Here is a 13,945-nt window from a genome sequence, read left to right as displayed (position 1 = left end):
TGAGAGTTTTAATTTAAGAAGGAATACATTATTTGCAATGAAAACATGTAACACCTTATCTTTTTTGACTACTCCAGAAAACCATAATGATTCTTTATTTAGTTCCCAGAACAGCAATGTAGTTCAAGCATCACTCTTTGGGAATAATTATTTTGGAAACTCCCTCATTGGACTATGTGATCCTCATTTCTGTTCCCATCCTACCCTAATGAATCACACTAAAGATTCACTTATCACTAGTTGCATGATGTGAGTTATTTAACTTCTTCATGCCTCAGTTTCCTCATCTATAAAATAGGAACAATTATAATACATTCCTCACAAAGTTGTTTTGTGGCAAAATAAATTGATATAAAGATGACATTTAGCAAAATGCTTAGAGGGCTGGGGAGGTAGCTCAGTGGTAAAGCATTTGCTTAACATGCATTAGGTCCTGAGTTTAATCTTCAGTACCACAAAAAGGAAAAAAAGAAAACAAAGAAATGCTTGGAATGTAGTAAGCCCTATGCCAATGTTAGATGTTACCATTATCATAACTTATTAAACTGGAAGCTCCATGAGAATAGCAATTAACTCTTCTTCATTTCTATTAACTTCAGGGCCTAGAGTGATATTTGGTATATAGGAAATTGTTAATTGAAAAATTTTAAAAGCTGACATTTGCTAAGTATTTAAGCTATATTATTACTTGGTTTAGGTCCTCATGATACAGAAGGTACTTAAGAAGCATTTACTACTGAGTCTAAATTCAAATTATTTAAATGATTTCTGCCACTGCATTTCCTTAAAGGCACATATCTCTGTAAAGAATAAAAATTATAAATGCTTATCAATCACTAAAATAAACATTTATAAATCTAATCTATGACCCAGAGTAACTGGTATTCATTAACAATAAGATTATTTATTATGTTTTCCTTACTCGAAACACCATGAAGCAAGGATTTGATGTGACTGTCTCACCTCACTATTCCTAGCCTTTAGCTTGATTACAAATATGTTTCAAATATTTGAAAAATATTTACTGAATAAATGAATGAATGAATATGAACAGAAAAGAGAAAATAAAGAAGGGGAGGGAAGAAATGAAAGAGATATTCACTCTGTTCCCCCAAAACTGGTTGTTATAAAATTATGTGAGGGGTCCATGACTTGTAACCCATGTTAAGTGTACCTATGAATATGCACAAGTAGTATTACTAATTACAATTTACATTTCATTCTTTAACACATTAGAAAAAGTGCTGGTCTAGTAACAGAAATCAAATTTTAGGATTGGCCATGAAGTACTTGGAGAATTCTATTTTTTTCTTTGAAAATTTTATTAATAAAGAATAGCTGTAGATTTACAGAAAAGTTGAGGAGCTAATAGAATTTCCACAGTCTTCCTGTTAGCATCTAATATTCATATGTATAGTGTATTTTTAAAATTAATAAGCCAAGGTTGATAAAGTATTATTAAATAAAGTCCATAATTTAGATAATTTAGATTTAAATTTAGATAATTTAGATTTACTTTTTATATAACATCCTGTTTAAGGATACCTTGATATATTTACTTATGTCTTCTTTGGCTGCTTGTGTCAGACTCGGTACATTTTTTTTTGGATACTGGAAATTGAATCCAGAGGTACTTTACCACTGATCTACATCCCCAGTTCTTTATATTTTTTGAGACAGGTCTTACTAAGGATGGTCTTGAACTTGGCATCCTCCTGCCTCAAATTCCTGAGTTGCTGGGATTACAGGTATATATCACTATGCCCAGTAACCAATCTTTTTTTATTTTGGTACTGAGGATTGAACCCAGAGGTACTTTACCATTGTCCTCAATTCCCACTTCTTTTTGTTTTTTATTTTGAGACAGGATCTTGTTAAGTTGCTAGGCCTTGCTAAGTTGTTGAGGCTGATTTTGAACTTGTGATTTTCCTGACTCAAACTCTCCAGTTACTGGGATTACAGGCATGTACCACCATGCCCAGTGACTTGTCTTTTAGTAGAAAAATTAGATGATCTTGAAGGATCTTTCAATCATAACAGGTGGATGAAAAAATTTTGTTGCTCCATACTGATAAAGATAATTTCATACACCAATAGGTTAGTAAAATTAAGCAAATACTTACACCTACTACAAATAAGTACTATGCCAGCTGCTGTCAGGGGTCCAAAACTAGTAAGATCTTACAATTAATCTAGTAGGGTAAAAGAGGCATGGAAACAACTGGTTGTATCTTCAAAGAGGGAAGAAACTCTATAGTTGGAATGTAAAAAACGAACTAACCATCCACCACCACCACCACAAAAATGTTACTGGAATAGAGAAACTAATTCTGACTTGCAGAATAGTGTGGGAGAAAAACAACTTAGAAAATCTTCACAAAAGAGGTAAGCATTTGCAGAATGAATCAGATTTGATGAACAGTACTGGCATTTTTGAAACCAGGAACATGATGAGGAAGGTTAGGAATGTGGGAACTATAAAAATGATGATATACATATTCAACAGAGGCTTTTTTTTGTTTTGTTTTTTGGGGGTAATGGTAATGATTGAACTTATGGGCACTTGACCACTGAGTCACATCTCCAGACCTATTTTTGCAACAATGTATGTAAAATGCTAACTCTAGTTTCTACATACTCAAAAGATGACAGTTATTATTACTACTAATAATTACTAATGACCTACACACCTAATAAATTCCTAGTCATTAGGCCCTAAATGGTTTACATCTTCCAAAATGTAGCTTAACACATTCCTTACCTATTTAAACCAAGATTGCAGAGCACTCAGCACCAATTTCATAGGTGTCATTCAATGGACTACAGTGTAAATGATACTCCTGCCCCCAGATAACATATAATGATATGGTTTTGTTCTGTATTTGTCTGTTAGCCAAAGTGCGATAACTGTTCATGGAATAACTGCAGAAAGTAACCATGAAGCAAATAAATGTGCACAGTAATACAGGCTGGATGTTTTGGTAGCTACACAAAGAAGAGACAGTGATTAGGAAGAAAAAATGGCAAATTTTCTAAGGTAAAATAACAAGAAAATAATAAAGGAATTATCTTTATAATGACAGTATTGATTTATTTCCAAAAAAGAAATAATTTTTCTTTTAAAGAAATATTTCCATAAAAAGTATAAGAACATATAGTCATTCCTAAGCATCCACAGAGGACTGGCTCCAGCAACAGAGGACTGAATATAAAAGGAATAACAATGACCATCTCTGAGTACTACTACAATCGCTTTCTATTGATAACCCCACTTCCATTGTGGACCCCTGGAATCCATTCTCCACACCAGAGTGATCTGTTCCTTCTACTTGGGATCCTATGACAGATTCTCACATGCTTGCTTTTTCTTGTCATTCAGGATGCATGAAGCTCAAATGTCACATGTTCAGTGAGACCTTCCCTGACTAACTCTCTAAAATAACCTGTTTCTAGTCACTATCACATCACGTTGTTTTGCTTTCTTTTTTGTACTTGGCCCTGTCTAAACTCATGGTGTGTGTTTTTCTGCTTGTTCATTATTTGAATCTTGACCTTTAGAATATAAAGTTCACAAGAATAGGGCTCTTCTTTACTTTTTTCACCACTGGAATCTTCAGCACCTAGAACAATGATTAGTACATGGCAGAAATACTTAGTGAATAAATAAATGAATACACTGTTTAGTTTTTTTTTTTTTTTTTTTTTTTTGTGGTGCTGGGGATCGAACCCACAGTTTAGTTTTAAAAGAAGGTGAATACAGTCACATCTGGCTGGTATAACTCCAAAGTGCATACAATCCATCATCAATTTATATAATAATGTTGCTAAGGAATCAATCAGATAATGCTTTAATTACCTATATTGGGCTGGCCCTGAGGATCACAGTAATTCTCTGTAGTCATGAAAATAACTGCCAATCCAATTTCTGCTTCAGGAATAGGTCTAAGACCTTGCCTGTCAGAAAAAAATAGTTTAAGTATAATATATTAAAATGACTTTTACTGAAATGGTATCAAGCTGAATACACTTTTTTTCCCTCCCAAAGTCACAGCAGAATTTTATGGTGTGGACAGAATCTGAAATACACAGAGCACTAGCTTACTCATTGGGAAACTTTATTGGGTCAAGTTCATCATCTGTTAGTAACTCAGTTAACTTCATCTGTAAAATAAGGAGCTAGAGGAAAGGATACCTAATTTTCTAGTTCTAAAATTCAATAATTTTCAGAATAAAAATTAATATGCAGATGAAATAATAAAATAAATTTTTAAAAACAAATTTGATAACTGTGATTCTAAAAGAGGAAAGAAGAAGAGAGGGGGAAGAAGGGAGAGAAGTACAAATAACTATGTGTAAGTTATATCTGTTCATGTGTATAAGTTTAATAAATTAAGTCATTTTACCAAATTTACATATATTAAGGTATCTCAGTAAAGAAATCTGATCAATCTATTTTCTGCTTTCCTGTAATATGAATGATTTTATAAAACAAGGAATACTCAACAAAATTTTCAGATAATGCTTTATAGAAACTGCACCTAAATTTTTTAAGAGAAATTTTCATTTATTTATTTTTATTTTTATTTTTTTTTGCGGTGCTGGGTATTGAACTCAGGGCCTTGTGCTTAGGCAAGCACTCTACCAACTGAACTATCTCCCCAGTCCTCTTTTTATTTTTTAGTGTTAGATGGACATAATACCTTTATTTATTTATTTTTATGTGGTGCTGAGGATTGAACCCAGTGCCTCTCATGTGCTACGCAAGTGCTCTACCACTCAGCTACAACCCCAGCCCATAAATTTTAACAAAAAACTACACAATGTCTTTTAATACTCATTGTAAAGATGTTTTATGTGGTTATATTAGTCTAAAATACTTAACACGTTTTTTGTGTGTGTACTGATTTACTTAAACAGGATTCAACAGTATGTCAATTATAACAGTATTACACTAACAAACCAAGATTTTAAAAACATCATATATAGCCTAGCTGGGTGCGGTGGTGCATGTCTGTAAACCCAGTGGTTCAGGAGACTGAGGTAGGAGGATGGATCACAAGTTCAAAGTCAGCCTCAACAATGGCAAGGCGCTAAGCAACTCAGTGAGACTCTGTCTCTAAATAAAATACAAATAGTGCTGGGGATGTGGCTCAGTGGTTGAATGCCCAAGTTCAATCCCTAGTACCCACCTCCCCAAAAAAGGATCAAAACCTGGAACAGTGGCACACAACTGTAATCTCAGCAATATAGGAGGCAAAGGCAGGAGGGTCCCAAGTTGGAGGCCACCCAAAGCAACTTAGTGAGAATCTGTCTCAAAATAAAAAAGACTGGGGATATAGCTCAAGATCCCCTGAGTTCAATTCTCGGTACCAAAAATAAAATGAATGAATAAAAATATTTCAAATCAAAATATCAAAATATTAGAAAAATATAAATATCTTTTTGATCTATGAATAAAAGTCATAAAAAATACAAAAAGAATTGATTATAAAAGGATATTAATTTTTACTATATTAAAACTAAGTAATGTCTTCTTTTTCATTCCACTAAAAAATGTTGTTATAAAGTGGTAATAGATTTTGCAATGTACTGAAGTGAAAAAAGACTATAACATCAAGAAAATGTAGAAAACTGCTATAGATCAAAAAGAATACAGGAAAATGTAATTACCATAAGGCACAGCAATTGGTATCCCTGTGCATTTAACCCAGAGAAATAAAAACTTGTTCACATAGAAACCTGTAAATGAATTTTCACTGCAGCTTTATTTTGTAACAATCACTGTAAACAATACAAATTTCCTTCCGTGGTGAATGACAGTAAACTGTGGTATATTGGTACCATGGTATACTACTCAGCAATAAAGAAGTATTAACTATTGATACAACTTAGGTGAATCTCTGAGGAATTTTGCTGAGTGAAAAAAGCCAATACCAAAAGGCTACATGCTCTAGGATTTCATTCAAATACATTTTATTTAAAAGCCAGGTGGGGTAGCTCACATCTGTAATCTCAGCGGCTCAGGAGGCTAAGGCAGGAGGATCTTGAGTTCAAAGCCAGCCTCAGCAAAAGTGAGGTGCTAAGCAACTCAGTGAGACCATGTCTCTAAATGAAATACAAAATAGGTCTGGGGATGTGGCTCAGTGGTGGAGTGCCCCTGAGTTCAATCCCCGGTACCCTATTACCACAGAAAAAAAAAAAAAAATGTTTAAGTGGTGGGCAGGGTTTCAGGACAAGGAATGAATAGTGGGAAAGGAGATTTGGAGGTGGATATAGTTACAAAAGGACAGTGTGAGGGATCTTTGTGGTGATGGAACTGTTTTCTATGTTGACTCTGGTGATGAATACAGACATACATGTGATAAAATTGTATAGAACTAAATACACATACACTAATGACTAAAACTGAAGAAAATAAAAATAGGAAAATATAAAACTGGGTATAAATAATACTGGGTAAATTTGTATTAAAAAGAACACAGGGCTGGGAGTATAGGTCAATGGTAGAGTGCTTGCCTAGCATTTGCAAAGCCCTAAATTTCACCCTCTGCATAAGGAGAAAAGAAAAGGAAAAGAACATAATTAACAGAAAACTGGACAAGAGATATAAATGGTATTTCACAAAAGAAGGAAATCAAATGTTTTATAAATGTGTGAAGAATTAAATATCATTAGTGATTAGGGAAACACAAATCAAAACCACAGTAAGAAATGATTACAAAACCATTCACTAGGTAAATGTGAAAATGTGACAATACCAAGTGTTGAGGTACTGGGGTCTGAATTGGAACAAGATATATTCCATGCTTGTATAATTAGGTCAAAATGGATTCATTGTCATGTATAACTAAAAAGAACTATTTTTTAAAAACCTATGATAAAATTTATATTAAAAAAAGATGATATGCATCTAGAAGGATCTCTTATATCTTGTGGGTAGGGATGTAAGATGGAAAATAGTTTGATATTACTGTAAAGTTGAGCATTCACATAACTTGTGATTCTGAAGTTCTATTCCTATTCCATATACACACATTTTTTGGTACTGAGGACCGAACCCCGGGGTGCTTAACCATTCAGCCACATCCTCAGCCCTTTTTTATTCTGAGACAGGTTCTTGCAAAGTTGCATAGGGCCCTGCTAGGTTGCTGAGGCTGGTCTCAAACTTGTGATACTCCTGCCTCAGCCTCCAGAGTCACTAGGATTACAGGCACAGGCAAGCATACCTGATACTAGAAATATTTTTAAAAGGAAATGTTGTATAAGTACCAACAGGGGAAGGTACAAAAATGATAACAATGTTTATAATTATAAAAATCTGGAATCAAGGTTTCAAAACCAGATAGTAAATCTGGAAGCTGTATAAATGAACTGATATATTCACAAAGTGAAACATTCTACTATTGGAAAAAAATAATTTACAGCTTGCCTAGCATGCATAAGGCCCTGGGTTCAGCACTACCAAAAAAAAAAAAAAGTATAAAATCAAAATACTTACGATAAGAAGGAAAATGTGGATTTATATTTCATGGAATATTACTCAGTTTTAAAGAACAATGAAATTATGGCATTTGGTGGTAAATGGATGGACTTGGAAAATATCATGCTATGCAAAATAAGCCAATCCCCAAAAATCTAAGGCCAAATGTTTTCTTTGATATGTGGATGATAATTCACAGTAAGTGGGGGCACTAGGGAAGAACAGAGTTACTTTAGATTAAGTAGATGGGCGTGAAGGGAGGGGAGGGAATATGTGGATAGGAAGGATAGTAGAATGAAACAGACAATGAAACGTTATGTACGTATATGGTTCCACGAACGATGTAATTCTACAATATGTAAAATCAGAAAAATGAGAAATTATACCCCATTTATGTATGATATATCCAAGTGCATAAATGTATTCTACTGTCATGTATACTTAATTAGAACAAATAAAATAATTAAAAAAAAAAACAAATGAGAAAATAACAAAGATTACATGTAGCACAATAACCATGTTATAAAGTTAAATAAAAGAGACACATACAAATCCATATTAGGAACACATTAAAAAACAATGAAACTGTATACACCAGCAAGCAGGTAAATTGAGTGTGGTGTAGGCCTGTAATCCTCGTACTTTAGGAGGCTAAGGCAGGAGTATTGCAAGTTTGAAGGCAGCTCAAACAACTTATCAAGACTCTCAAAATAAGAAAAAGTAAAAAGGGCTGAGGGTGTAGCTCAGTAGTAGAGTACTCCTGGGCTGGATCCCTAATAACACACACACACACACACACACACACACACACAATAAAAAAAAGAAAGAAGGAAGGAAAAAGTACAAGCAGATAAATGAAGATAACAGGATTCAGAATGATCAAGGGTCTAGCATATAAGTGGCAGATTGTAAGATATTTATTGCAGTATTAAAAATAACTAATTATATAATTATTGTGTACAAACCATTTATGCATGGTTTGACAATGGCAATGTATCATTTATAATTCATCCAATTTTGTGCAAGTCCGGGAAACAGATGAGGAAAGGAGATGATTAAAAAAAAATAACTAAAGTAATAACAGGCAGAGTTTCCAAATTTCATCTAAGGTTCTAGAAAACTACAGTATATTTTGTTGTAGAGCAGAATGGTGTAACTTTGTTACAAAAGCTGCTTTTACAATGGTTAACACATATTTAGTAAGTAAAATATTTACAGAACAGATGATTAAATTTTAACTTTTTATTTCGGGAAATCTATTTAGAAAAAAAGCAATTCCCATAGTCAAAAGGACTTCTGGGAAAGGAAACATGGGTCTTTTGGAGGGAGCTAGTTGTGGACTTTTCAGACATTACATTCTAGGCCCCAAATGTTTTTTGCTGGTGAATAGAAATTTAATCAACAGACAGTCAAGTCTGGTATTTCTATTAGTTTTTGGCTTCAACAATGCTAATATTATGATTAATAGAGTCTAAGGAAGTCAGGTGTGGTGGTGCACAACTGTAATCCTACTTCACTGGAAGGCTGAGGTTGGAGTATCAAAAGTCTGAGGTCAGCCTGGGCGACTTAGTGAGATTCTGCCTCAAAATAAAAAATAAAAAGGGTTGGAGATACAGCTGAGTAGTAGAGTTAGATTCAACTTTAAATACCACAAAAGAAAAACAAAAAGTCTATGGAAACAAACGCTTGATGTAGCTCTTTTATATTCTCCCTCACCAGTATGAACACCATTCTAAGGTATGACATTTTCTCCTTACTTATCTGTAAGAGCCCATATAAGATGGATAGAAATTTTATATGCATTTTAATGAGTAATAAACATCAAGAGGCAAATACATTTCAGCTTCAATTTCAGAAAAAAAATTACTTTCTGACTTTTCACTTTGCAATATATTCTACAGAAAAACAATATTACTTTATTAATTTAGAGAGAGAAGTTCTATAAATTCTAGAGTAAAAAAGGCAAACAATCTTGAGATAAAGTTGTTATGTACACAGATATTCTAATTCTAGCATACCAAGTCACAATCAGTTCTCATGTATACTACAGGTTAAATCCTTTATAATAAGTCTATCTACTTTTATACTGTTAAAATGAAGTACAACAAGGAAAGTTACATATAAAATCTCCTCCTTGCATTTTTTTTCTTAACTAATATAGAATAATTCTGTACCTTTGGAGCATATCCATAATTGAATGGACCCATTTTTTCTGAGAGTCAGGAATTAAGATCTGTGTATTTGTTATTCCTATATCAACAACACAAATTCCAGGAGCTGAAAAGAAACTATCTTCTTCTTCATTTTCTTCTGTTATCAACCTAGCTTCTCCACCTCCAAAAATGACTGCTGAACTTAATTTCTTATGCTAAAAATGAAAAGAAACATTTTTAAAAAGTGATGTAACAGCCACAGTTCATTTTTTTTTTTTTTTTAGTACATTCTTCATATTTAAGAATTTAGGGATTCGAAGTAAAATTTGTTCTACTTCCTGAATGGGCAACTTAAGGTTCCACTTTGGAAAAAATCCCTGGTTCAGCAGGTGTCTCTGCAGTCCTCTAATATTTACCTTGCCTGTGCTTCATCACATTTACCACAGTCTAACTTACCTGCATAATTCTCCACTACAACATAAACTCTTGGAATGGGCATTTTGGTAGACAAGACATTCCACAGATGTTTACCAACTAAAGAAGTTAAGATATAAGTTTTCTGTCCTCTCCAGTTTATTTATATAAGCTTAATTAACTGATAATAAGAAATACTGTAATCATACACAGGATTACTTGGCAGGTTCTGGTGCCTGGGCAGTTTTTTATTCTATTTCTCATAGCTACATAATGTTCCCAAATGAAATGCCATTAATAACTATTATGAAGAGTATTAATGTGCGCTATTCTGTAATGTTTTCTTTGGGAAACATTACCTGTTTGGCACTTAAAAATACAAATGTTTTTCCTTTGAAGATTTGTTTTCTCTCCTGTCGTCCTGATAGATCAATATTTTTACTTCCAATAGTTGGTTCATCAATAGGTGGGTAAAAACTGTAAAAATAATTAAAGTATACTCTTATACCACTTGTATGTTTACTATTAAATTTGTAAATGAAGTGACTATTTGATACTAGAAAGACTCAATTTCCATAATACCATTTCTGTATTTAAAAAATAATTAGAGTTCTATCTGGCACAAAATGATAAAATGCATCTAAATACCTTTTCTAGTATATGGTGGCAGGTGACACATATTATAGCAGAACTGGTCTTTACTTTCTCAAAATAAAAAAATTCAAGGTAGTAATCACAACAAGATACAAATTAAACATATGAATCAAACAAATTATATGAATTAGGGCTGGAGTTGTGGCTCAGTGGTAGAATGCTTGCCTAGCGTGTGTGAGGCACTAGGTTCTATTCTCAGTGCCACATACAAATAAATGAATAAAAATAAAGGCCTATCAACATCTAAAAAATATTTTTAAAAAATTATATGAATTAAAAAGGTTGAAAGTTTTGTGGCAGGCCTCCTCACCCAAGTTCTACAAGGAAAAAAAAGAAGGTACATTATAGTAGTTTGTTGTGAGAGCGAGGAACAACAAACTTGAGAAATTATGCTTTTTATAACTATTTAGAAGGAAGTCTGCTCTCTGCCTAGGGAGGGAGACATTACTTCATTTCTCAAGGTTTCTCACTGTAAACATTACTGAGAAGGGGACTGTGTAAAGGGCTTTCAGGGATGTGTATTCTTGGCATATCTAACAAGTTGTGTATAAACGCAAGAGATCCATGGAAGATGGGTCCACAGTGTTGACCCACTGATGTCCTAAAAAGTGTTTTCCCAAAACAATACTTTTTTGAAATAAGGTAATATATTAAGCACTCCATAATATGAGAGATTCTGTGAAAATTAAAGTCCCCTTCTTTTCTAAGGGGTAATGTCTTTACATTCAGACATATGCAATATTTTAATAAACGTCCTTTATTACAATAAAGATGATCAAAATTAAATATGCCTTTTAAACAGAATCTTTTAAAAATGACTTCATCTACACTAGTACCTTGAGGATGGTTTATGAAAATGAGATATCACAAATCATGTCAGGTACATGAAGGTATAGCTGCTTATTGATGACAGTTCAAAGATACAGATATAGCTGATATAGCTGTACTAAACAGGATTGCACTTTTTTCTTGGGTAAAAATATCTTTTGCCCCCTAACTTAAATACAGAATTAGTAATTATTTTTCATAAGTAAAATAAAAGTTACTCATGTAGTCAAAAGAGTCACTAAAGTTTATTTCCTATCTCTTTTGGAACTCATTTCTATTACTAGTTAATGTTTTTAAATAAAAAATTTTTTTTCTACTAGTAACTGAGTACTTAATCAAAGAAATCTTCAACAAGTATATCAAAATAGATCCAGATAGGTGCAGGAATCTATTAAGGCAAATGATTAGGTACTTTAAAATGATATTAAGAACCTGATTATTAATTGTCATCATCAAATATGGGCTAATGTAATAGACTTTCCTGGTTAACAGTGAATTAGAAATTATTCAACAACCTTAAACTAGTGATGTTTTCTTATAGTCATGTTTTTAAAAGCAGACATCTATCATTAATAGTGATATAAACAGTACCTAAAAACTCTTCATTGAATGAAATACCTTATAATAATTAGTAACAGTTTATATTCAACTAGGAAACATTTTAATTTTAAAACCTACTCAAATATTAAAAACTCTCCTGAAGAAATATGATGAGCTTATAGTAATGCACAGCCAGAAATTAAAGCCAGAAACTGTGCCGAACCTGTGATCAAAGACAGATCCAGATTAAACAAAGGAATATGAAAAAATGGAGGAATCAAAGACCAATTCTTTTTTTCTGTATCAGGGATTGAACCCAGGGGCACATAACCACTGAGTCACATTTCTAGCTCTTTTTAATATTTTAATTATAGACAGGGTCTTGCTGAGTTGCTTAGGGTCTTGCTAAATTGCTAAGGCTGGCTTTGAACTTGCAATCCTCCTGCCTCAGCCTCCTGAGTTGCTGGGATTACATCTGGGTACAGTGGCTCAATGACTAATTCTAAAAATTCCAAGACCAAAAAATACATCCACCAGTAGTGAAAACTTATCAGACTCTCTACCCTAAAGTAATCTAAAATGACCAATGGCCTATCTATTATTTACAGGAATTATGAACTCCCTCAGGAGGTTCATGAATAAGTTTCGGGGGAAAAACATGATTTTGTTAAACACTAAGCAAGTTTGTAACATATAAGTGAAGTTTACTGAGAAGAGCCCCATGTTTTCACATTCTCATAAGGGTCTAAGACTCAAGAAGAGTTAAGAATGTTCTATTTCAAAATCTGAGAACCCTTTTCCAGAGTCCAGAAGTTATACTACTGTTTGCCAGGTTATAAAATATTAAAAAACCTCCCAAATGAAAATCATAAAGGTGAAAAATCTGATTTTTGGCAACTAAGAAAAAACATCTATTATTATTTTTTTAAATATATTTTTTAGTTGTTAATGGACCTTTATTTTATTAATCTATTTATATGTGATGCTGAGTATCGAACCCAGTGCCTTACACATGCTAGGCAAGTGCTCTACCACTGAGTCACAATCCCAGCCCAGACATTTACTATTAATAGGGATATAAATAGCACCTAAAAATTCTGCATTGGGTCAACAGTTTATAATAACTATGGATAGTTTAAATTTAATTTGAAAAATATTTTAATTTTTAAAACCTGCTCAAATATTAAAAACTGTCCTATAGATATATGACAAGCTAACAGATAATCTATTATGCCATACAGACTATCATCTACTGACATGTATTTTTAACTAATGATGTTCTTGTGCTATTCAATTGACTAAATTGATCATGCAATTTGAAAAAGAAGGCAAATATCTTCCACCTCAAGGACAATTTATATTACTTCTATGCATCACTAACACAATATATACAGGGATAGATCTTCTAGTCTGTTGGTTCACAAACTTGACAGCATCAAATAATAATAAAGCTTTTATGAATCTTCCCATATATTGTTTTAATTAGCAACAAAGATCATTTTTTTAAACAAGCACTAATTATTACATCGGGCAGGCAACATTCTCAGACTTTAAATACTGTATATTCTTACTAATACTTTTTTTTTTTTTTTGTGGTGCTAGGGATCGAACCCTGGGCCTTATGCTTGTGCTTGTAAGGCAAGCACTCTACCGACTGACCTATCTCCCCAGCACCCTTACTAATACTTTTAAGTACTCAGCTGCACCATTAGTAGTCTCATTTTTGAAATGAGATTTTGAAATGAAGCTCGGAAGAAAAAAGCTCTATAATCAAGGTAATAGTTTCACTAATATTTTTGTTGTGTGCTACATGGCTCCTGAAGATGGTTGCTGCACCATGCACTTTCAGGGGTTCCTTTTACATGATGGAACATGT

The 13,945-nt window shown here is 33.1% G+C and overlaps 1 protein-coding gene across 3 annotated transcripts in view; it reads right to left on the bottom strand.

Annotated features, from left to right (window-relative positions):
• Nbn (nibrin) overlaps positions 1-13,945 on the bottom strand; it is a 34,927-nt gene that overhangs the window by 10,844 nt on the left and 10,138 nt on the right. For all 3 annotated transcript variants that reach the window (XM_047555665.1, XM_047555672.1, XM_047555679.1), the window contains 3 exons: positions 10,407-10,524; positions 9,655-9,848; positions 3,857-3,954 (listed from right to left, as the gene is read on the bottom strand). In XM_047555665.1, coding sequence (XP_047411621.1) covers positions 3,857-3,954; positions 9,655-9,848; positions 10,407-10,524 — 410 coding nt within the window. The remainder of the gene's footprint in view (positions 1-3,856; positions 3,955-9,654; positions 9,849-10,406; positions 10,525-13,945) is intronic.

Source organism: Sciurus carolinensis, chromosome 1 (assembly GCF_902686445.1).
Source record: "Sciurus carolinensis chromosome 1, mSciCar1.2, whole genome shotgun sequence".
Lineage (NCBI taxonomy): Eukaryota > Metazoa > Chordata > Mammalia > Rodentia > Sciuridae > Sciurus > Sciurus carolinensis.
This window is presented reverse-complemented; position numbering and strand designations above follow the sequence as displayed.